This window comes from Ammospiza caudacuta, chromosome 5, assembly GCF_027887145.1.
Source record: "Ammospiza caudacuta isolate bAmmCau1 chromosome 5, bAmmCau1.pri, whole genome shotgun sequence".
NCBI lineage: Eukaryota > Metazoa > Chordata > Aves > Passeriformes > Passerellidae > Ammospiza > Ammospiza caudacuta.
The window spans coordinates 31,137,664-31,162,569 of NC_080597.1; the positions used below are offsets into that span (position 1 = coordinate 31,137,664).

Genomic DNA, 24,906 nt, shown 5'->3' on the forward strand with positions numbered 1-24,906 from the left:
TTTAGAGCACTCTTTTCTTTTTTTTTTTTTTCTTTTTTTTTTTTTTTTTTTTTTAGCTGTCTAGGTACTTCAAGCATAAATGCAAAAGCAACAGAGGAGAAGAGGGTTTGTGTGTTGTTTTTTTCTTTTGTTCTGCTGGGTATTTTTAGTTTCACTAGGAGCCGCTTGGGAAAAAAGAAACAAAACCAAAACCAAAAATAACCAGAAAAACCAAGATAATTCAAAGTCTTTTTTTACAGTCATGAAAAGCAGTACACAAATGCTGGGATCATCTAAAAGGACTCCTTAAACACACTTTTTGGGATTTATTTATTTATTGTTGCTATACAGCAAATTTTATAACAGAGTAATCAGAAGAGTGTACCAGAAGCTGATTGCTATCTATGCAAGAGTGTTTGCACGCTTCTATCTTTACAAATGATCCTACTGTGATGCATATTTAATGTGATTATATTACATGAAAATACTGAACTTTCCCACTAATTGGAGCAGGAGGCAGGTGTTCTTCTTTCTTCACAGCGAGCATCCCAGGATCAGATCCATCACATTTACACACACTGTGACATTCTTCTTCCATAACCCTCCTGTATTTTGCAGAAGAGGATAAGAGATCTAGTGATGATTCTAAGGCATGCAGTGGTTTTCTTGAAATTAATCCCTATTTTCCAAATATTGTGTGCTAGGGATTCAGGTGGAAGGAAATAAGACAGGGTCTTCTGGTGAAGCTCAAAATACGATAAAAGTTGTTTGAAGAGAGACTTTATTGATGAAAGGAAGAAAGTTAATGGAAGCTCAACAAGTGGGATAATCCAAGCCTTGGTGCTCCAGCTGGTTGGGACACAACAGAAGATGCCAGTCCAGATGCTTTCCTTCTCTCCTTCCCAGGCACAGTTTCTTTCTCCTGCGGGGTTTGTAGTGTTCCAAGCAAAGGAGCAGAGACCTTCCCACGGTCAGTACCTGCCAAAGAAGCGGTTGTAGGCCAGGGCAAACCCCACTTGGTCGGAGAGATAGTCACAGGGGGGGTAGTTCTCACAGCGCTCGTGCATCTGCTCCATCGGGCTTTTGTAGTACTCCAGGTACCTGCAGGAGACACAGACACCACTCTGCAGGTTCAGCCCAGGCACTGGGCACTGCTCATACACCTGACACTGACAGGAAAGAAGTGATCCTCTGGAGCAATGCTCCCTGCAATCCTCCAGGGAGACCCAGCAGAGCACTGGTCATGCTGAGTTAAACATCTGCTTGCACAGAGTTAGGCTGCTTGATCAATGCTGGGAAATATGGGATTGAACCCAAATTAAATCAATTGCTCTTGAGGTTTTATCAGCAAAGGATACCACAGAAGCTGTAAGGATCTGGCTTGTTTTTTTGTCTTCAATTTCATTCCCCACCTACACAGGAAATTTTTTCCTTTGTTATTTATTTAATTATATATTTATTTTATTATTTCCTGCTTACCTTTATTTTTGCCCACTAGCCATTATTTTCCTTTAGCTTAAACAGTTCTCTCTAACAATCCTCACGTCTGTTGTATACAGGAGCATTATCTCACGTAGTTTTTTCTTTTCTTTTTTGCCAGGCTAAGAAAGTCCAAATATTTTTACTGTACATCCAAAGTGTACAGTCTTAGCTGTACACTTTGAATGTCATTCTCAATTCCTCTTCTATGTTTGGTTAATCTTTCCTGAAGACTGTATACACCATCACAGAAATTCCACCAGTACCTCATGAATTTTTACTTCATTTCTGTATCGGAAAGAGTAGCTTAACAACCTCTTCCATGAAACGTATGAAGAACTTCCTTGCATTGCCTGAAATTTCTCAAATAGCTGGGATTCTCCAAATCTTTGTGCCTCCTTTTTGGCACGAGCAAATATATGTTCTACAGCTTCAGAAAGAACAGCCAAGCTGATCGAGTCTTATTCCTGCAACAAAGCTGTTGTGGGAAAAGCTGTTCCTCTGTGGGAAACCAGAGGCAATGACCAAGGCTCTGTGATTTTCATTATCCTAAAAATTCCTTCTGATGACCCTGTAGGTTGGAGCAGCTTCTAACTTGTATCCCACTGTCTCCATGGCTAGCACAGTAGTGCTGTCTTTCTCCCTGGGAGGAATACTAGAGTCCAGCTATGAGCCTTCAAATGGGTTTTCATGAAAAAAGAACCATTTTTCCATTACTGAATGTCTCCTACAGCCTTTCTCCTTCAACATATGAAGGTAATAATATAGATGTACAACAGAATAATGCCTTGTCATGCCCTATGGCCTTCCCACCCCCTCTTCAGAGCAGGTCCAGAGTCCAGCTCTCAGCCCAGCTCCTGAGCTGTTACCATTCATAAGGACTGGCTCTCTTCTTCCTCTTCACAAAGGCATTGGCAACTTCTTTTTTGATCTTGATGCCTGCCAAGAGAGAGCACGTCAGGTTAGAGATGCAGCACTGAAACGCAGACCAGTCTGTGGAACTGATCCTCACTCAGGGTCACCAAATGTTGAATTCGCAGGCAACTCCAGCATGGGAAGAGATGAGAATCTTGACTCCATATTTCAGAAGGCTGATTTATTATTTTATGATATACATTATGTTAAAAGAGAATTATATATTAAAACTGCAGTAAAGAATAGAAGAAAGGATTTCATCAGAAGGCTAGCAAGGAAAAAGAATGGAAAAGAATGATAATAAAATCTTGTGACTGTCCGGAGAGTCCAAGACAGCTGGACCATGACTCGCCATTAATTAAAAACAACCACATGAGATCAATCAAAGATGCACCTGTTGCATTCCACAGCAGCAGATAATTATTGTTTACATTTCATTTCTGAGGCCTCTCGGCTTCTCAGGAGAAAAATCCTACTAAAAGGATTTTTCATAAAATATGTCCATTACACTAGTCCAACCTCTGAAAAGCAGAATCTGCTTTCTTCACAAGCAAATGACTTCCACAAACCATCCTAGTGGTCCATTCATCTCTCCCCATCCCACTGTCCACTCAAAGCTCCCTCCTCACTGCAGCCTTCACATCTCCATGAAGCAAGGGCTTTTTCTGTCATAAACTCCACTTCCTTATCACACACCATAATCTGCATCTGCAGCAAATGTGCAGAAGGCATAAAATATGAATAAGAACAAAATTAGGAGAATGGCACCCTCTCTCCCTGGCCTAGTTAATTTTAGAGTTCTGACTTCCTTTCTGTGTCTGGACTCTGACTGAGAATGATGTGGGATACCAACCAGAAGACCTTAAAGCGCCTCCAATGAGCCATGAGCAACAGGCAGCCCACAGAAATACCAGTGCTCACATGTACAGAGTTCTGTGAAAGATGAAGAGTATAAAATAGTGACAGTAAACATCACTCAGTGAGAAATTCACCCAAGATGTGTAAAGATTCCAGCATTCAGAACCTGGAGAACATGAGAGATGTTTCAGCCATGAGAGCATTTGCCCCTGCTCTCCACTAACACATTATGTCTGCAGATTTCTTCTTTGCTGCCTTGATTTGTCATTGTGCCAACACCATGGTGCTGTGAAGGACCCCCACAAACACCAGGCACAGCCACTTCCCAGCCCCAGCCAGGGCTCAGCGCAGCACAGCCTCACTCCATGGGATGGTCCCACAACAGCAGCAGAGGCAGCAGCACAGGCAGCAGCACACCAATACACATTTCAGCCTGGAAACTGCCAAATTGTTGCTGTCTCTGGGGGAAAAAGATTCTCAGATCTCTGCCTGTGGGGAGATGGTGGGGATTGTCCCTTCCCTCATCATCATGGAGTGTTTGGCTGTGTTTCTCTTTGGAGGTGAGAGGTACCCCATCTCAAGCAAACTGAGCTTTAGTCTGGATCAAAATACTGACTACACAGAAATTGCCAGTTAATGAATTGTCAGAAACTATCACCTTTCCCTGAATAGTCTTTACATCTTTTTTTTCTCTTTCCCAATCTGTGTTTGTATTGGCTCACTGGAAAAATACCAGCTTTCATGCTTCTCAGCAGCAATGTTATCCTTTAAAGTGTGAGAAAGGAGAGATGTGAGAGAACAAAAAGGATTTTCCATACAGATTTCTGCCAGGATCAGCTTGCTGCAGAAGTTGTGAACAACCCAAGGTGTGCAAATCCCAGCATCCCAGGTGACCTGACAGGAGGGACTCAGGAGCAGCCAAGGAAGCCCCCCCCTTTCAGGGTTTCCTTGTTGCTGGGTTTGGCAGGGATGTCACAACCCATTGATGTGGGCAGCCTCTGCTCTCACAGCAGCCTGGGGATGAGCAGATGCTCTGGGCAGGTCTCTGAGGGCAGGTCAGAGCAGAGAGGCTCTGCCAACCACCTGCACACTGTGAGCAGTGCTGGCCTTGCTGCTGCAGGGACACTGGCTGCCCTCCTGTCACTGCTTACACGGGAGGGGCTCTGTTTGCTGCACGTGCTCCTGCCCCTCAGGGACTGCAGAGTTAGGGAGTGAAAGGGGAAGAGTTAGAGAGGGACTCAGCATGGTTCTTGTTCAGCCCTTGAACCTGTCAAAGGGGAGAAAGAAGGCAGATGCAGGAGAATGAAGCTGAGCATCAGGCAGAATGGTATACTCACTGTCAGCACTGAGAGATCCTGAGGGTTCTTTGGGATCTGGAAGACAGACAGACAGACAGAAAGGAGTCTGCTTGTGAGTCCTTCTATGCTTTTGAGTCATCCTCCTCTGTAACTGAATCCCACCACTGACTGATCCTGCTCCCCCCACTTACATAGAAGCTCTGTTTCTCCCAAAATGATTTTATTAACACCCATCATTTAGAAAGAGACTAAATGATAAACCAGTTGAAATCTTAAACATATTAAAAATGTTCAAATTCCCTGCTGCAATTCAATATGCAGCGGAGGTGGGGGTGAGTGGGTGTTGACCAGTGGAAGAAGATGCCCAGCAGAAGATGGGGGGTCTCTGTTGCCAAGCCCTCTGTCACCCGTGACTCTCCAGCAGAGACCTGAAGCTGTGCAATGACTGGGGGTGATCTCCTCCCCCAGAGCTCTGTGCCTCTCCCTGGCTGGAGGGAGGCTGACAGCAAGCTGCAGGGCTCAGCAGCTCTGAGAGCCTTCCTGGGAAGATGTCCCCTTACCTTTCTCACAACAGCAGAGTGCGGCCAGGGCCAGAGTCAGGATCAGCAGTGCCAGCAGACTCCTCATGTCTTCTTTGGCTGTGCTAGTCTCCCTAACCTCAGAGCTTTCCTGGAGGTTATTGAAGTTCTCCGGGGCTTGCTTTTGGGCAGCAGTTTATATCCTGTGATTTCTTGGAGAGATCAGGGGTCTGGCTTGTGTTCCTGTGTGTGTGCTCCAAAACAAAGCCCGTCCTTTGGGCTGGGAGATACCGGGTCCTGGCAGTCATTTTGGCATCCATCTCATGGCTCGGGGCATTTCCAGAAGATGTTATCTGAGGTTTTGAATGGGGCTGTTGAAGAAAAACAACTGGATTTTAAAAAATCATTTTTCTTACAAACTTGAAAGTCATTCTGTCATGCTGGAAAGCCAGGGGAGAGACCAGCACACACTGAAGTAGAGCAATTCTTTTCACGTGATGGGGCTCTCTCATGTGGAGTTTCTCAAATGAGACTGAACACAGTGGTGACCTTTTCTTCCACCCCACCTTGACTCATTACCCTGAGGGTAAAGAAACCTGTAAATCAGTTTGCATAGGGCAAACACTGTAGTTTTACCGACAGTTTCACAGTTACACCAAATCACTTTGTAGAGATGAGATTTTTATACTTTTAGGAACTTCGGAAGTTAGTTTGAGGGAAAACCTTTCTATTTTTCTCCTGGAAATCTTCATAATTTAGAAGCTTTATCCTGGCTTCTCTTGTCTAATAGTCAAATAGATGTTTAGACTCCAAAAGTGTTTTATTCTTCAGAACCCAAGTGCTAAAGTTACTTGGTACAACAAGGGCCTTGCATGGGCTATGTGTCAATAACCCCACACTCCCCAAACTCACCACCCAAGTTACCAAAGCCACATCCCACAAAGACCATGGGAACCACAGAATCACAGAATATGCTGGGTTGGAAGGGACTCACAAGGATCATCAACTCTAGCTCCTGGCCTTACAGGATACCCAAGACTCACACCCTGTGCCTCAGAGCATTATTCAAACTCCTCTTGAGCTCTGTCAGGCTGATGCTGTGACCACTGCCCTGGGAAGACTACTCCAGTGCCCAAACACCCTCTGGATGTGAAATACCTTTTCTTGATATCCAAACTAAACCTCCCCTGACACAGTCCCAGCTGTTCCCTTAGGTTCTATCACTGATCACCAGAGAGCGATCAGTGCCCCTTAGGAGGATGTTGAACACTGCAATGAGATCTCCTCCTGGCTGAACAGATCAGGTGACCAAGTTTGGGTAGTTTTGTGGGTTTTTTAAATCAAGTGTGCTCATTCTTTCTGGTAGCAGAGATATAATCTTTCTCCACTTCATATCCAGTTCTCTTCAGATCCTTGGGCAGGGCTACAGAAGTAAAGTTTAGGAGGCTCCAAGGAAAATCAGAGCCATTAGGGATTTTTCCAATTCTTAGAAACACTGTCTTTTAGCTTAGAGAATTTTCAGGATTAAAATAAACCCTAACTTTTGTCCCTGTTAACTTTTCTACAGTCAGAAAAGCTGAATATATATACTAATGATGTCCAGCAAAAGGTCTTGTATATATATTATTCCAGCAAAAGAGCAACAGTTAAAAAGTAAATAAACATCTAAAAATAATAGGTATTCTAGGAAAGTTATGCTTCCATATGAATACTTGAAATAATATAAATATATAAATGGACAATTCTAGCAATCCAAACAGCTTTATTTATCCTTCCATTCTTTTCCCAAGCTTTCTAACCGGCATGTAGTCTCTTAAATCTGTTTGGTTGTTGCCTATGCTAATGAAATCCCACAGAAATCTCTGGTGTTATTCATTATTTATACTGGTTAACTGGGGATTGGAATCACTGGATATTTCTGGACACAGACCCAGATAGCACTAGACCTTGTCCCTTCTGTTGTGGTGGTGTCACTGCAGTGTCAAGTGAAACCCAGACATTGCAGACTTGTTGACTTCAGCATATGTGATTTTGCTGTGGTTGGTGATGGCAAGATTCACCTACTTGAGCACATAGAGAGCAAGTGTGTGTGAATATACCTAATCTGTACAGGTTTTTTTTTCCTTAAAATTATTTCTCTCTCACTTTCTCCTCTGGACAAAACTTTAGCAACTGTCAGGGTGGAGTTTCCTATCAGAAGTGTTTTCAATAAATAAATCATATTCAGTTTCAAAGCTGGCAAACCTTGAAGCATATTTTGGAAGGAGATGCATGTTTCTAATGAGCCAGGTAGATTTGGCTCCAGACTTAATTTCACAGATTAGTCAACATTGGGATACTTTATACATCACAGACTGATTGCATGCCATGGATCTTTCCAGCTTCTATAATTTGCAGATGCCTGTGTAAGCCTGGAGATGTGAGTGCTGAAACCATCTGTGTGGAGCTGAGATGGAAGTTATGTCTCCCACACAAATCTCACCAAGGCGTGTCCCAGCTGCTGCGGCTGCTGTCAAGCCCAGAGCAGCACGGAATTCTTGGACATGCCAGCACTGGTGCCTTTTGGCCTGGGGAAAGGCCCTGGTGATGGTGAGCAGAATGCAGCCATACTCACTCCTCAGAGGTGCAGGAGGGCTCAGTAACTTGTGCACAGGGTCAAGCCACATCTTGATTTCAAATCATTTGTGAACAGTCAAATGAAATTGTTCTATGTGAACAAAGTTGGGCCTGACCCCAAACGTTGGAATTTTTTTTTTCTTTTTATTTACCAGCAGGAGCCCCTCTCCAGCTTTGATTTCTGCAGCTTTCAAATGCTACCAGAGTAGTTTCAAATGGAAGGGTTTTGAAAGGGGATTGCAAAAGGAAATACAAATTTAAGTCTGGACCACACACTCCTTTCTGAAGGAGCACCTAACATCAGGACCTGATGGTAGCTGGATAAACAAAAGGCAATTTACAGGCTTTTTCTGTCACCAACTCTCACTCTGACTTCGTTTAAAGATTAAATAAGTGCCTTCTGGATTTTGTTTCCCCAATTGAGGAAAGATTTGATTTTCAAAAAGTGTGTTCACATTCTGAACAGCCCCCTGGTTTTAGACTAAGACTGGGAGCTGAAACTGTCCAGTGACCTCTGAAAGAAGCTACTTGTAGAATCTGGAACAAGAACATTATAGGTTCTTCCAAAGCCGTATGCTTGCCAGGTAATGACATTTTTCCCCATAATCTGCAACAGAATGTATGATACACAAATCCAGTTCCTTCATGGAAAATTGCGTACCCCCCTTCCAAAATACTGTGACTCATGAGAAGATAGTATCAAACCAGCAGTTTATTTTGTAGTAAACACCCACATCCTGAACTCTCTGTGATCTCTGCTACATCAGCTCAGCGCTAATTAACACAGTGTCAGAATCCATGGCTACATGAGAGAGAAGCAGCAGGCAGGATAACATACAGGGATACAAGCAACTGAGTACGTTTCAGAGCCATTGCAATTTTGGGGAGGATACCCTGGACTCCAGGCCCCAGGGTGGGGACAGGCCATCCTTTACTTAGTCCTCCTCCTGCCCCCAAAGTAGTGCTTGTAGGCAGCGGGGTAGCCGTGGCGGTAGGCGTACATCTCACACGGGTAGTAGTCCTCGCAGAGCTCCCTCTGGTGCTCGTAGTGTGCCTTACTGCGCTCCCTCATCCTGGAAAGGCAGGAGAGAAGAGGGGTAAGCGCTGCCATCTTAAACATCTCTCTGCAGCCCTTTCCTGTCCTGAATTCCTCGCTTGGATTAAGGATCTGTCACAGACACATTTTATGAAAAATCCTTTCGTTAGGATCTTTTCTCCTGAGAAGCTGAGAGGCCTCAGAAACAAAATGTAAACAATTATTATCTGCTGCTGTGGAATGCAACGGGTGGATCTGTGATTGGTTTCATGTGGTTGTTTCTAATTAGTGGCCAATCACAGCCCAGCTGTCTCGGACACTCTGGTTAGTCACAAGATTTTATCATTCCATTTCTTCTCTATTCCTTGCTAGCCTTCTGATTAAATCCTTTCTTTTAGTATAGTTTTAATATAATATATATCACAAAATAATAAATCAGCCTTCTGAAATATGGAGTCAAGATTCTTGTCTCTTCCCTCATCCTGGGACCCCAGTGAACACCACCACAACTGGTGACCCCGAGTGATGAAAAATTCCACAAGGATCCACCATCAGAGTCCGTCATCCAGCTACAGAGCTCTTAGCACACCAGCTTCTGTGTTTACTACACCCAGGGACTATAGCAGGAATGTTTTACCTCCTCAGGCAACCTTTTATTTAGGGGCTAAGTGAGGTGATAGGAAGAGGGGAATGGCTCCTGCCTCAAGTTGAGGAAGGGTCCTCCCTTTGCAGCCTTCCTCAGCCTGATCTCTGCAGCTCTTCTGCTCTTTCCCAAACATATACATAGAAGAAAGACCTGAAATATTCTGCAAAGGGATCAACTGGTACTGAGGAGAAGGTTTGCCTTATGCCTTGCTAAGAGATTATTTCTGTGCTTCAATCTTTATTTTCACAAGCCTTGAATAAGGCATGAAATTAGTTATCCCTGTATTTTATAAATGAGGCAAGGAGGCCCTCAGATGGCCCTTTGATTTAGAAAAGGTCATGCAAGTTCTGCATGAGAGCTGAGGACTAAAAAAAGATCTCAAACTGAGCTTTCTTTTGGACTATCCCACATTCATTCTCTCTCCTTCTGTTGGTGCTTCCTTCAGAAAAATTAATTAGTCTTCTCAGCATGTGACATGTCACCAAATCAAAGGACCTGCTCTGTGTTATCTGAATTCTCGATTTTCCTGGGTTTGGGGACTGAAATGGTACCTCACATTAAAAGAGAGACTGAGGCTTCTCACCAGTCACCATGGCTGCCACCCCTGCTAACAGCCTGTCTTGGCTAGGAGGAATGTCTCCCCACTCCCAAGCTCAGCCTCCTGAGGCCATGACATACCTCTCCTGAGTGATGCCTCTGAGCCTGGTGTCAGACTGTATGAAGTCACTGGCCCTTCTCCTGTTGAGGAAGGGATCTGAAAAAGCAAGGGGTTATTCAGACTGGCACTTTGTCAATGCCAGAGTTCAACAAAAGCTGGCTTCCTCCTTTAGAACAGCTTCCTTGTCTGCCCTCCTGTGTACAGTTAAATCCAGGACTTTTTAATATTCCCTCCTGTCCCCTGGCTGGTTCATGTACAGGCTCTGTCAGTGGCCAGTGCAGCCTGTACAGAAGTACCCATGCTGCTTTTATTCAGACCACCCAGAGGAACGTTACTGTGATTTTGCTGCCACAGCCCCTCTGATTGAGTGGAGCTTGGCCCAGAAGAGGTAGGCACCAAGCTACACAGACCATGGGACATCTGAGCACACTCAGAAGAACCACAAGAACGGTGAAACTGTGCATAGGAGGGGCCTGAGTAAATCTGCCTCCAAGGTTAGACAGTCATTGAGAAGTTTGTGTGGCAGTTTTGGATTGGGGGGCCTGAAAGTTCCTTCTGACATTTTTGAGAAACATCACAGTCCTGTTGCAGAGTTCAGGAGCATGTGGATGTCACGTGTCTTTCTGTTGCTAACTGTCTGCTTTGTGAAGTCCTTCTTCCAGATGTCCAAATGTCCTAATTTCTTTTTAATTTTGATTCACCTCTTCTCTAACCTCTCCAGGATATTGCTTGTTCCAAAGTGAGACGCTTCACCCTTTTCATGCTTTTCCTGTGACACTCTCTTTCTCTCTTCCAGCCAAAGGATCCCTTCTATTCACACACCCTGCCTGCTTCCAAGGTGCTTAGAGTAAGGCTCTCCTTGTACTTGGGGGAGAATAAATTCTGTATGTGGCTTCTAGAGTGGCTCTTTCCATGCTCATCCCAGAGCTTTTTGAGCAATGCCCTTTTTTAGAGTCAGTTAACTTGGTTTTGGTACATGTAACAGAGACCTGAGCTCTGTTCTTAAATTTTTTTTCCAATTCTCATTATATTCTATGCAAAATAGGAGTATGAGCTTGTGCCAAAACATGTGAAGTCTTCTTTGAACTCTCTCCCTTTTCATTCTGAAACTCCATCACTCAGTAAATTCAGTTTCCCTGGGCTCAGTTGTTCTACCTATTTTATCCCTAGTAGGAGTACAAGTAAATGATCTTGGGACATGTCTGTAGCACTCTTCAAATTCAATAAAATAGTAAAGCAGTCTCTTACTGAGATACTCATGGGACTCCATGCTCTCATGGGACTCTGTGGAAAGAAAGAATGAAACATGTATTATGACACTGTATTGATGGGATTCAGTATTTCATACACCACAGGTCAATGGAACACACACAGAAATAAGACAAGCCAGGCTTTAAGGCACATGTCCAAAGGAAGAGAAAGGGATCAGTGGTGTGACCTAGAATTTATATGAGGAGTTTAAAGTGCTCAGGAGTTTAATACAGAGCTACCTGGTGATTTAGTCAGTGCTTCCAGACTCACACTTGGTCATCCAGCCGGATTGTCCAGCACAGTTCCTCACCTTCTGCTCCTGACTCTACAGTGATAGGATACCTATTTGCCTTCAAAGCTTGCATGTGTTCTTAGAGAATGGATAAGCACAGTGAAATGCACTTGATTCTTGCATGAAGCAGCATCTTAATTCCACCAATATGGAACTGTGTGCCTCACCAGGAAAAGGGGATGATATTACCAAAGGAAAAAGGAAAATCTTCCAATTAGCAAGAAATAATTAAGAATTAGCCGTCTTATCATAGTTCAGACAACAAAGGGACAAAAAGAGGAGCAGTCTGTGAGGTGAGCTGGAGCAGAGAGGAAGGGATCAAAGCATCCTGGACCATGAATTCCAGAGGCTGGAGGTAACAGCTCTGGATCAGGGCTAGGAGGGTCTGACACAAGGGCAGGAAAGCAGTTAAGAGATCAAGTTAAGGGCAAAGAAGGCACAAAGTTAAATAACAAACATCTGAACAGACTCATAAATGTCTGCAGGTTGGGAGTTTTCATTCTACCCAGTAATGAAGGTCACCTACCATAGGAAGTGGCAGCCAGCACCAGGACAGCCAGGAGCGCAAGGACGACGAGAGCGCGCATTGTGCCAGGGCAGGGACCAACCTCTCACTCTGTCCTTCTCACTGGGCTCTGCTCTCTTCTCACTGAGGGTTGCTGGAGATCCTGGGCTGACTGCAAAATTAGCAGTGGAATGTTTATTATGAAAACAGAGCTAGGAGGGAGCCTGTGAAAGAGCCTGGGCAAGGTGACAGCTAGCTGGTACACACTCTTCTTGGAGCTGCTACAAAACATCCTCTATTAGCAGACTGGATTAGGTTTTGGGAAGGAAGGGGCATGCCCCCTTCCCCTCATAGCTCAGGGCTGGGGGACATGATCCAGAGGCAAACATGTCACTAGCACTCCACACTCAGAAAAGCTGGCCTAGGCAAGTGGAAGGAATTTCACAGGCTGCCAGGGCCCCAAAGGCAGAGGTGTGTGTTGATCCCAAATATAAATGTTTGTTTTTCTGATTTTTCCTCTGATCTGCTCTCTTTGCCTTCACCATATTCTGTCTGTATACAACAAGCCCAACTCTTCTGTCAGCTTTGCCAATGGAGACATGGAGCATGAGGCTTCAAACATTCCTGTCCCGCTCAGTCCCCCTCTCTCCAGCTGCCCTCTGCTGCAATGTCAGTCTGCCAGCTATCACAGGAGGAATACAACCTGCTGCCCCTTTTCATCTCCTACTTTATTGCTTCAGGAGTGACAAGAAGCAACCCGAAAGAATCCCTCTGCTGGTGTTATCATTATTTTTGCGTTGAGATGACAGCAGCACCCAGAACTCTATCTTTGAAGGCTCTCACTGTGGGGCTGACCCCAGACTCCTCTTGCAGCCCAAAGGACAGCATCTTGGTGGAGTCAGAGGCAAACATTTCCCTCTCTGGTCTAGCACTAGCAGTCCTTGCCTCATGGGCACTTAAGCAACAAGCCAACATAAGGCTTTTCATCTGGGATGAATCTTCGAGGCCAGCAGTCTCAGGGAGAATTACCTTGCCTTTAACACCTAGAAAAGTTTGACTGGATCCGATAACATGGGCAGCAGAGATGGACAAAACATGGGGTGTTCCACTCTCCAGCTCTTGGAACAGTAGAAAGCAGTGAAAGAGAAAAGGAGTTACAGAGATGGCTGTCCCTGCTGGGTGAGAGGGAAGGAGTTTACTGGAGGCAAGGTAGGGAGGGAGGTGGGCACCACTGACTGCCAGCCCTCCCAGTGGCAGTGATGGGGCTGGAACCCCACACACTGCCTGGAGATGAACCTAAGCCACAGGAACCATTCTTGTGTCTCATCCAAGCTGTGACTACTGCCTGTTTTGTCTTTGTGTATAGGCAGGTATCAGGATTTCTCATTGAGAGGATGCAAAGTGAAGGCACCCTGGCTGCAGACCATTTTCCCCAAACCACTGTGCTGTTGTCACTGCTGTCACCTTCAGAGGCCAATCCGTGAAGCCACACTGAAGGTAACACTGCCAAGAACCACTGGGGCATCTAGCCAGAACCTAACACTTAATCAGTGAGGAGTGAAATTCATTGGAGAAATATTTCTCTGGGCTTCGCAATTTACTCTTTCAATGTCAAACTCATGACCCTTACCTGAAGCCTCTTATCTCAAGAAGAAACACTGACCAGACTTCAACTTCAGCCCAAAGAGAAAGAATTGCACTTCATCTCATGTCAAGAGCAGCTCAGTCCTGCACCATCAAGGTCCCCCCATACACATCCACTTCTTGCCTGTTTAGAGTTTAGCCTGAAATGAAGAGGAAAACTTGGGGAAAAGCTATAAGTTTGCTATAGACACAAGGTGAAACAGGAACTGAGACTTTGCTGCTGCCACTCTGTGCCCTGCCACTCCAGTCTCTTTAAGGAAATTCTCTGCTCTGGGATCCTTTTCATTTCTTAGAACTTAGAAGTTTTGGACTTATTGTTGAATGTGAATTTTATAGGTTTCCCAAACGTCTTGTACAGTAGCTGCTAATAAAGAAAAACATGAGGGAGAGGCTGGAGGACAGACTCCAGTGGGAAAGCAGTGGGGCACAGAAAGAAGATGCTGGGTGTACTTTGGAAAGAAAGTGAAGCTGCCCAGTGAGAAATTCCAACACGCTTTCAAGCCAAACCCTCTTTATTTGCCTTCACTCAGGGCAGAGCTTTCTGCTCCCTAGGAGACTCTGCTTGCATTTCAGAGGACTCTGATCCCAGAATGCCTGGAGCATACCCTGCCATCAACCACAGGAGAACAGCCACAAACACCACTTTAACCCCAATGTTTCATTTGCTACCACAGAAGCAATACATTTTTCAAGGGATGAAAGAGCATGCCAGCTACACATCCCTATTCCAACAAATCTCCTTCGGGGAATTTTTCCTCTTGCTAAAGCACTCCTTTCTGCCCCCCCTGCACTCCATGCTTTCCCAGCACACATCTCCCCTACTCAGCAGCAGTGGGCTGCCCTGAGGGTAACATACCATGCAGCACAGTGAGCCCAATCCCTCTGCTTTCTTTCAGCATCCACTGGTTAGAAATACAGAAAAGAGCTAAGACAAATCTGCACATGCCAGGGAAATCTCTGTAGACTCACAAATAAAGGAGGGCTCAGAAAAGCAGCCCTGATGTGTCTGCTGCTGGAGTGGAAAATCACAACACTACACATGCTGTAGCAATCACTCCTGACACTTTACAGCGGTGAAGCACCAGCAAGGCAATGATAATAAGCAGCTGTCCAGGAAAAGCAAGGCAGTCCCTGAATACTCACTAAGCTGTTGCTTCCCTGTCAGTCTGCAGCTCTTGTCTCAGGGGGCAGCTCTCCTGGCGTCCTGCACCCTGGACCGAAGAAGAGGGACCTTTTATTCATTAGCATCGATCAGTGACTCCTCCCCTCTCCCACTCTTGGTCCACCCCCAGGCTACCATCAGAACCACCTTCTGCCCACAGCCGGGAAGCCAGCAACATCAAAGAGCTGAGCCAGAAGGGACAGAGCCAGAGCACGCACAGCGGCTAGAGGGGACACAGCCACATCCAGGTGGCTTTTCTGTGCCTGGGAGCAGTGAGTGGACAGAGACATGAGAGCAAGCTCCAGTCTCCTTCTTTGGTGCAGGAACCCCCCTGCCTTTCACCCCCTCCTTTTCTGGCTGTACTCTGTCCCAAGCTACAGTGCTAGCCAGGGCACCTGTTCCTCCACAGGGAACAGTAGGCCAGGAGCCTTCTCCCATCTCATTTCATGCTGCTTTTACGACTGATCCCCCTCTTAATGGCAGTCTAATATCAGACTGAAACTCACATGGCTCCAAAACCCCCAAAAGTGACAGAGCTACACACAAACCCAACCCCCTGAGGCGCACCCTCTGCTCACATGGGGCGTACAGCAGAGCTGGGCAGCCCAGCACCTGTGAGTGCTGGACTGGGCTTTGGGCTCCTGGCCCAAAATGAGAATGATAGCACACCCATGGAGATAAAGAACCACCGCTGTTTGGATAGAGAACAGTGAGCAACTCCTGTCCAAGGGATTTATCTTTAGCTCCTTCAGTGCTCTATGAGTTTGGGGAAGGTTCAGACTTCACTGTGGCAATGAAGTACCACGTTATTTGTGTCCTTGTACAGGCAGCTGTTGGTCCTTAGAGCCTGAGGACAGCAATCTTGAACTGTCCTCAAGGCAAAGGGTGCATGATCAGGAACCACCTTTAAAAAGTAGTGCAAACAGGAGGGCATTTCTTGCCCTTGTCTACCACTCTTCAGGGTCATCTAAGTTTCAACCCTATGACATGATGAACCCTGAAATAAATCAGGACTCAGAAGATCTGGTCACCCTCATCTGCCTAGATACTGGTAAATGATTGGTCCCAGTGCCCTCTGGTAAACTCTTAGTTAAGTAGAAGAAAATGGGCATTAAAACCAAAATGGCAAGATAGTAGGGGACCAGGCAAATGGGCCAAAAACTTCAGCAGTGAAAAGGAGAAATTATGAGAAATTGCCAATTGAATTTCTCTTGGGACTAGATTTACATTACTTCTTTTAATGACGGGCTTTAAAAATGAGTGCTTGTTGAGGAATTTTGTCGATAACACAAAGGAAGAGATCAACAGCAGTGAAAAGGAAGTCTGAGAGCTCCTACAGGATGAAAAGGATGACCTTTAAATCTTCATTAACAGGAACAGAATAATTTGCAATAGGGCAAGGTCCAGGTCTGCCATTGGGATTAGCAGTAAGAATCCTGCTGTAAATTAAAAGCTCATAAGCTAGAAGTAATTGGGGAACAAAAAGAAGAACTATGAACCAACAATCATAAAGGTAAGGACACAGCATTCTGAGATATCTACTGAGAATGTGCCAGCAGATATGGGCATCTGTTGGTGCCACTGGATAAGTTACCAAGGAGATCTCAGCAGGATTCCTCTGCATGGCCCAGGTCACCCCCCACATGGAGTAATTCTGCTGGGAGTGCTATAGATGAGGACTTAAATGTGATTTGCATTCACACCCGAAATGACAGACCTTTTCACCATAGCCTGTGGGAGTTGCTAAGCCTCTCCATGCCTGCATTGACCTCAAGGCTTTTCCAGCAGGACAATGGACAAGCAGTCAGGTGTTGTTTCCAGCAGGACAATGGACGAGCAGTCAGGTTTTGTTTCCAGTCCCCCCCCAGGGGCTGTGTCACAGTCCACAGCTCTCATGATTAGGAGAAGTCCCATCTCCAGCCTCTGTCTTTAGCCATGATCCACATCCATGTCTCCCTCACTGAGTGCCCAGCTGTTACTAGGAAGGCTTCAGCAGATTGCTGAATGCTCCAGTAAGGGAATAAACCCTATCAGCTCTGCAGCTGAGCAGGGTTTCCAAACCTAGGTTACCCTGAGTATACAGTAACTGGACTTACCAATCTGGACAGTCCTTTCCAAATTTGCTTCTGTGTTTCAGGATGTAAGTTAGTCAGCCACCACATGGTCTATGGCTTACGGAGAGATTTCTCAACCTGATAAACAAGTGCTTCTTAGAACAACTAGTTCTACAGCACATGAGAAAACAAGACTTTATTTTTACTTTTCCATTTAGTCCTAAGTAATACCTAGGAACTGGTCCAAGAAGCAAGAATAATTGAGCCACTAAGTAAGAGTGTTTGACTATCCACAATATAATTAAAGTCAACAACCTCATGGAATAAATCGTGCTGAAAACTAGCATACTGACACTAAGCTTTAGAAAGGGAGATGTTTTTTAAACACAGAAGCTATGAAAGACTATGAAATAAAAATAAACAGAACACATTTCAGATATTTAAAGAACTTGATATACATATCTGAATGTGTGTTAGCTCTGGCAGAAAACTCAGCCACTCAAAATTAAAAATTACTTCAAATGCTAGTTAAACCTCGGGAAAAAAAATATTTCAAAACTAGATTTAAAATTTTCTAAAGATTAAAAGAATGGGGGAGCACATAAACAGGAAAATCTAGTTTCATATCATTCAAACATTTTTTTCAAAATAACTGCAATGACTAATTTCCACTTCCATGATGGAATAGGGAAAAAAGAGTAATTTCATAACAAATAAGTGATGGAGTTTTCTTCAAAAATATTTAAACACATATCTTTGACCTGTCTTGACATTTCCCCTGTGGAAAATTTTGGCCCCAGCATTACAACTTTCTGCAAAAATAAAAGTTTCCAGTGTGAAAATACAAATTGGTTCTAACAATGTGGATCTAGTCTTTGGAGTGTTGTAAAAACCACTGTCTGAAGCTCACAGACAGTGTCAGTCTTCTGTGGGTGGGAGGGTTCGCACACCATCTTACTGCTCTTTCCTTTCATGCTTCCTCCAACATTTTGGGCAGTTCAGAAGCTTCTCTTTTCATCTTACATAATAACTGCCAGTAACTTTCTCCTGCCCATGGATGTGGAGTACACCTGCATGTCCAGCCTGAAGGATGTCACTCTGGGACAAATGGTTGCTCAGTATCCCAGGGCTGAGGACCAGGACTGAAAATAAACACCATTTAAAGGCCCAGATCCTTCTTCCCTGAACAAATTCAGAGGGTGAGAGGATAATTCTTCTTCCACTTGCTCTGACTTAGAGAATTCAGGCCTGTCTCCACATTAATCATGACCATAAGGAGAGGTTTAAAGTTGGTGAGCTGTGGAGGTTGGTTGGTTGGTTGGTTGGTTGGTTGGTTGGTTGGTTGGTTGGTAAACTGGGGAGGCTTTTAGCACTGCATTGTGTTAGTGATGGAAAATTAGTTAGTGGAAAATTAAATTTCATGTACTCTACTGAAATTCAGAGATTAGTGTCCAGACACAACCTCTATGCAGCTGTGATCCTCAAAGTTACTCCCTGTAATCCATCAAGCTTCAAAACAAAGCCCAGTGTGCTAGAAAAATCTCAGTCTGGCTATGAATACAGGAGCATTTGGAGTCAGCAGTACAGCCTAATGGGAGCACACTGCTCTCCAGTTCTGCTTGTTGGAAAACAGTGAGCCTGGCTCAAGCCTTCAAGTCCAAAGCTCTGCACACTCCATGGAATATCACTGAGTTACCTCAAAGACTGACTATCTCTGTTTGGCCAGGACTTGCCAGAACAGCTGTGTTTGGCTGGTAATAGGAAGTTCATAAGCAGAGAAGACTAAAATTTCACAGAAGTCAGACGAAGGTTATTCAGTTCACTGAATACAGCAACCAAAACATTTCAGGGCTAAGAGCTAACTCTGTTGCTTCCTTTGGCTTCGCCCCCACCCACCCACACATGGCCACATCCACTGATCAGCATATTTCTCCTTCAATCCGGGAAAGAAGGAAGAGACAGGATAATATTAATATTACTTGGATGTTGAAAAAATTGGCAGAGGTTCTTGCACAGAGATTAAATAACCCATATAAGAAAACTGCATTTCTTGTACTTGAAGAATCCTATGAAAAACAGGGCAATCAAAATGTTCAGGCTTTGTCTATATAAACAAGGCATGCTTCTGGGTTGCATTTATGGGAAAAGGGAACAGAAATGTCTCTTCTTTTTCCACACCCATCCCCCTTGCTTCACCACATGAACACAAAAATGTCCTGACCTGCTTAATTCTTTGGGATCAGATGAGATTTAGCCGCCTTATTTCCTGTACAGACATGGGAAGAGATAAGAGCAGCTGTGGTTTCACTCTTCTCATCCATCTGGTAAATAAAAAAAAAAAACAATAATGCTTCTTCTTTTTTTTTAACAGCATACTTAGGATAGCATCTTAGATCCCAAATCTGCCAGCCCTTGTGAAGCTAAGATTGGATTGAAACATTTATGTTCTGTCTGTCTTGAATGCAGGAGGCCACTGAAGTATTTACAAGCATCCCTGCAGTATTATATCCGTTTCTTTGTTCTATCTCAGTTCAGTATCTAAAGGATCATAAATGTTGTCTTGAGCAACAACTTGCAAATATGCAAATAACTTTTTCTGTGGCACATCAAGCCCCTGGTCTTGGCCTCTGTTGTTAATATCAGATAGAGTACAAAGGAATGCTAGGGTAGAGTACAAAGGAATGCTAGGGAGTGGAGGGAAATACACAATACACAGCTAATTGTGAAATGCTGTTTGTGGCAAGAAGAAAGGCATTCTTATTTATTGAAGCATGAAATCTGATTACTCTTATCTTCTTGTGCATAACTACAAATTATATTAATGTTCCTAACATCATATGGTAGTCAAATCATTTGACTTGATGACCTTCCTTAATATTAATTTCAAACTGTTTATATGCTTTTTGTATACATATTTATTTTATTTGCATTAAACTTGGCAACTGGGCATTTTTATTAAGAAATGTTGTGTTCACATAAAGCAGGAAAGAATTTTAAAAGGAGAAGGAAAGATAAAAGGAATGCAAGAAATGTTTGGACAATGTTCTCAGGCTTAGGGTGTGATTCCTGGGGTTTTCTGCTCAGGGCCATGAGTTGGACTCAATGATCCTGATGGTCCCTTCTGAATCAGTATATTCAATGATTCTGTGATAAATCAGATCTTTCAGATTAGTTTTTCCTTCTTCCTAAAATGGCACTGGACTCCAAAACCCACCACTCTCTGAGAGGTGTCTTTGTCATTAGTGGTCCTGATTTTCTTCAAATTATAAAAGAAACAATAAAATAATAGAAATGGAGAACAAAGAAGAGGTCTGGGCACAGAAGCACTGGGAAGAAAGGCATAAGAAGGGCTACAAGAGCAGCCCATACTGATGGAAGCTGGATTAGCAGATCATTAAAATCCCAGCATATTGACACAGATCCTCTGCATATCCAGATGGGGGGGAAAAAATAAATCACTCTTTAGAACCAGGTAAGTCTTAAAACAAAAGGCAGAGTACAACTAAGATTTTAAAAGAAAAAAATTAGATGCCTGGAGATGATGGTGCTTGGATGAAGAACAAGATTGAGCTCTAAGATACATAGATGAGAAGACAAAGGAGGATGAGTTCTAATGATACTCACAGGTGGGAAAGGATGGAGACAAAATAGACAACAGTTACTGCCAACTCCTACAGGATGCAAAAGATGCATCTAAAATGAGCATATGGTGGCCAAACTAAGAGAAACACCAGAGACCTGACAAGAACTCCACAGCCCATGAATTAAACCTTCTATGTGATTGCCAGAAAATGAAATAGTATGAACAAATGCCTTCTGTTGCCTATGAATATGTGGTTATGAGGGTCTTGGTCTGAGTGAGTGAAATCAGAGTGGTTTGAAATAAAATAACCTTTGGTTTCTATAGTGTCTTGCATTGGCCTCTCTGACTTTAATATTGCAAACAATAATCACTACAAAATGATGTATCAGAAGGCAGTATAAAGACCTCTTATGATGTCCTTAGTATGGAAAACGCTTTATCCAAACCCATCTCAAGTTGTTCTGCAGCTTTGAAAGTCATTTGCTTGGTAATAAGTTTCTTTCAGAGCTCTTTCCATTTCATCTCATGATCCTTTTAGCCAGGCACTGGGAGGAAAACCAGGATGGGTGTACAAGAAAAAGAGCAAGACTCCAGTGCTGCAGGCATGAGGTTCTGGATTCAACATACCCCCTCATTTGCTCAGAAAAAGCTGACCAGGGTCTCTTCTGCTGAAATTGTCTGTCCCTTTCTGTCTACCTACCTGATGAAGGATGTAATTTTAAGATTCGATACAGATGTCAAAAATCACATAAAAACACACATATGACTTACAACATGTATCAGTCATAGAAATTGCATTCTACTATTTTCCACAGCAGAATCTTCCTTTAAAGACTTTTGCCAACAAAGACACTTTTGTCCCTTCCTTCCTGGTCTTTAACCAATGTTTTCTTCCCCTCTGTTCCAGAAATAGAATCTGCTTACAATACTTCCTGGCACCAACTGGATTGTATTATTTGGGATTTCTTTTCACTGTCTCCCACCTACAGCCACTGGAAAATATTACTGTACATTTATCAGGAAAATACACTTCATGAGTCACATATTGGGTACACAAGCAGTTACAGCCCTGCTGGCTGGCTAAGCCCAAGATTAGTGACAATGTTGTTTGCTGCCATACATTTCCATACAGCAGACACTGAATCAGAATCTCTGCTGTGCATATATTATATACCAAACATCTGTACACATCTGTAGAACACACCTCCCCCCGTGTTACTTGGCCAAGCATCTGTCTGTTGCTTCATCTCTCTGAGGCAGGTGATTGTCTTTCTTGATGGTCATTTCACTAGTGAACTGGAGGAGGAACTAACAAACCTACTGGAGGATCCAATAAACAAAATAGCAACACTGCACAATAAATAAGACATATCCACTATCTCCTAAACAGACCCTTGTCTATTTTGAGACCTGAAATGAGCAGTAAGGACTGCAGTCAGCACAGGCATTTCATTAGAGCTGCCCAGGGATCTCATTAGGGTTAAGGTCCTGTTTGTGCCAAGTGCTGCACAAGCTGCAGGAGGGAGAGACCTGTGGCTATGTGCCTGTCCTCAGCCCTCCACAGGAGCAGAGCTCTGGCAGGAGCAACTCCCTCAGCCAAGGGCCCTCTTATCACTGCCTGGCCTTCCCAAGCAGGGGGATTGGTGGTGACAAGTGACACACAGGCATCCCAAGTTCACTCTCTTTCTCATCCCCTGGAGCTCTTCTGCATTGTCTGATCTCTCTGGGCTCTCTGTGCTATCACTCTGACAATGATCTGTTACTGCCCCAATCCTCTATTGCAGCACTGGATTGCTAAATAGAAATCTCTGTCATTACCTTATCTGGGAAGATCTTGAGTAAGCAGGAACATAAGAAAATAATTTATCACACTGAGTTTGCACTTCCTGAAGGGGACACCATCAGTGAAACAGCAGCAGGAGTGCTATGAGGAGCTCTGTATTGCCACTGAAGAGAGATCTGCAAGGCTGGCATGACAGCTGAGAGCTTGGCTTAGCTCCTTCTCCCCTGCCTGTCAGCAAGCACCTGAAATCTCAGATCAGGTTTCTGCCTCCTCCATGCGAAACTTAGCACTGAGGCACAAGGTTTACCTTAAGCTGCTCTAGAGAAAAAGATTCCTGATGTCTTTCTGCTGAAGTTTTTTCCTGCCTGTCCCTGCCTGCCTGGTGGCTTCATTCTGCCAAATGGCGTGGGCTCCCTGAAAAGCTCCTGGGCCCCAGGAACATCCATTGTCCTTGCTCTTAGTGGGAGCTTTTGCTGATTTTGCCAGTGATCTGGGGAATGGGCTCCCTGGGATTTCTCTAAGTGGGTGGTGGAGCTTGGTGAGAAGCAGAGGAGGATGGTGCTTGTCCAGAAACAGTCCCCTCCCACACATGTTGCCCATCTGTGACATCTCTGTCTGTCACAGAGAAATTCACAGACAGATTTAATATAACAAACATAAATAAAGCAGCGCCAAGTCTTTGGCTGATTGTCATGGCCAGAAATAGAAGCCAACTACTTCAGGAGCTTTGGGTTTGCATGCTTGATGGATTCCCAGCACAAGGACAGACATTCAGATAAACCCAGCCCAAACTGAAGTAAACAATCCTGCATGAATGTTCAGGAAGGTGGCACTGAGTGAGCTGGAGAACCATTGGTACCATTAAAGGCAATGGGCAAGGAGCAGCTCCCAGACAGCTCATCCTGGGGGACTTGAGGATTCCAGCAAGGATGTGAGGGCATGTTATGAGTAAGGCTACGGTGCCCCTGACATGAAAAACCTAATCATGCAGTTCTGAGAATTTCCACTTCTGCCCAACACATGGTCTCACAAAACCAGTAGCACCCTAATACCTTAGGGACCACTGCCCTACTGTCAGGTGTGTCTGATATTTTGAAAGTGGGGACAGGACAAGCAGACACACAGATCACCTCATTTCCATAGGAATAGCCAAAGAAAGAATCCCACCCTATTTGTAAAATGCTGGTAAAGCAGTTTCTTGAGTTTGAAATGTTCTGGATGCAGTTATCTTTATTGTTAAAAGAAGAAGGATTTTAGTGTCCTAAATCACAAAGCCAGACTTGCCAAGAAGGAGTCCACTGAAATACCACTCTCAGAAACCTTTGAACAGGGCCCCAGGCAAAGTGCTAATCCATTTGCTTGTGTTGCTTAAGTCTTTCTTCATCACCACTCTGACAGAGGGTGCCTGGTGGTTTCTCTCTGTTCTCCTTTGGCACAGGATATTTGCTCTTTTTAAAAGAGAGTGCCTGGGGCACAAACGATAAGGCAGGCACTTTCCCTGGGAGCAGCAGTGTTATGCTTGAGGCAGAGCTGCCACTAGGGCATGGGTATGGGCAAAAAGAGAAATAAAATCGTACCAGGGTCAGAGGAGCTGTCACTCACACAGATACAGGGGGCCAGCAGGGAGGAGGAGGGTGCAGTGAGAGCCAGCCCTGTCCTGGAGACTGAGAGAGAACCTGTGGAGTGCCTTGTACGCTCAAGTCTCCATGCTGCCTGCAGATAGCAAGGCAGAAAGAAGAGAAAGGAGACCCTGTTTGGGATCCTGAGAATAACCTCACCAGGGTGATTCTCAGGACACCCTGCTTCTGCCTGCTGCTCTGTGGGAGCAGTGCATCTCTCCAGAGTGGTTTGTGTCTCTGTGAGCAACCTGGTCACAGCAGAGACTCCAAAGATGTGCTGTTCCCATGCTAGAGACCTGCAAGATGGAAGCACCTGAAAGCCCCATTAAGCATGGCAGTATCCAGACTCCTGGATGGCAGAACAGGTCAGTGGAAAGAAGATTGATGAACATTTAAAGACCGTTGATCATTTGATATAAGTATTACTACCTCAATTATAGCATGAGAAACTGCCTTTCACTTTAACAATACCTTCCTTTCTGCTACTGTCTTGCCATGACTAAAATGTACCAAGCAAGGGTTCATTCACATTTTCTTCTCACCTGCCACCTGTACTTCTTGATTATGCAAATATGCCTTCTTAATATCTTTGTAATAAAATATTTTAAACAAAATAATATTCAAATATTTGCTAATTATACAAAATAATAATATTGTATAATTATACAAAATAAAATTTTGTATAATTTACTAATTATACAAAATTAAAACATTGATGACACAAATATATCTTCTTAATATCTGCTTAACATAATATTTTCTCTACTACTAGTATCTCAACAGAGCAGAAAACCTGAAAACATTGCTACGAGTTGAGGTCTGAAACCCAGGATGCCCAGGGATCCAAGAAAGCATGGCAACTGCTCGGAGAAAGCAATGCAGCCAGGAAGCCCATTCACCATCAGACCCCAAAAGAATAAAGAAGTTCATCCAGGAGGAAAGGTCTCACTGGCAAGGAGTGGGAGATGGAGGGAAAACAACAATCCTGATCTGCTTGGCTTCAGCTGTGC

The 24,906-nt window shown here is 44.2% G+C and overlaps 2 protein-coding genes across 3 annotated transcripts; both read right to left on the bottom strand.

The window, feature by feature from the left end:
- Window positions 1-210: 210 nt before the first annotated feature.
- Window positions 211-5,255, bottom strand: LOC131558086 (osteocalcin-like). Of its 2 annotated transcripts, XM_058805681.1 has the most exons (5): window positions 5,090-5,255; window positions 4,569-4,604; window positions 2,328-2,397; window positions 1,034-1,080; window positions 211-957 (listed from the first exon to the last, which is right to left on the bottom strand). In XM_058805681.1, the coding sequence occupies exons 1-5, from the start codon at window positions 5,154-5,156 to the stop codon at window positions 782-784; spliced, it is 396 nt and encodes a 131-aa protein (XP_058661664.1). In that variant the 5' UTR covers window positions 5,157-5,255; the 3' UTR covers window positions 211-781. The 2 variants fall into 2 exon arrangements, with proteins under 2 accessions (XP_058661664.1, XP_058661665.1); XM_058805682.1 differs by having other exon boundaries at window positions 231-1,080; window positions 5,090-5,223.
- Window positions 5,256-8,357: 3,102 nt separating this feature from the next.
- Window positions 8,358-14,906, bottom strand: MGP (matrix Gla protein). The gene is made up of 5 exons (XM_058805546.1): window positions 14,839-14,906; window positions 12,073-12,223; window positions 11,252-11,287; window positions 10,024-10,099; window positions 8,358-8,736 (listed from the first exon to the last, which is right to left on the bottom strand). Exons 2-5 carry the CDS (start codon window positions 12,131-12,133, stop codon window positions 8,595-8,597), a joined length of 315 nt encoding a protein of 104 aa, XP_058661529.1. The 5' UTR covers window positions 12,134-12,223; window positions 14,839-14,906; the 3' UTR covers window positions 8,358-8,594.
- Window positions 14,907-24,906: the final 10,000 nt, after the last annotated feature.

What these genes read in the sequence shown, in the direction of transcription:
- LOC131558086 (XM_058805681.1), bottom strand. Translation starts at nt 5,156, where the DNA reads ATGAGGAGTCTGCTGGCACTGCTGATCCTGACTCTGGCCCTGGCCGCA. An exon ending in AGGATCTCTCAGTGCTGACA is followed by an intron (nt 2,398 to 4,568) that starts GTGAGTATACCA and finishes CTCTCTTGGCAG; the next exon opens with GCATCAAGATCAAAAAAGAA. An exon ending in AGAGCCAGTCCTTATGAATG is followed by an intron (nt 1,081 to 2,327) that starts GTAACAGCTCAG and finishes TGTCTCCTGCAG; the next exon opens with GTACCTGGAGTACTACAAAA.
- MGP (XM_058805546.1), bottom strand. Translation starts at nt 12,133, where the DNA reads ATGCGCGCTCTCGTCGTCCTTGCGCTCCTGGCTGTCCTGGTGCTGGCT. An exon ending in GCTGGCTGCCACTTCCTATG is followed by an intron (nt 11,288 to 12,072) that starts GTAGGTGACCTT and finishes TTCTTTCCACAG; the next exon opens with AGTCCCATGAGAGCATGGAG. An exon ending in GGAGTCCCATGAGTATCTCA is followed by an intron (nt 10,100 to 11,251) that starts GTAAGAGACTGC and finishes TTGCTTTTTCAG; the next exon opens with ATCCCTTCCTCAACAGGAGA.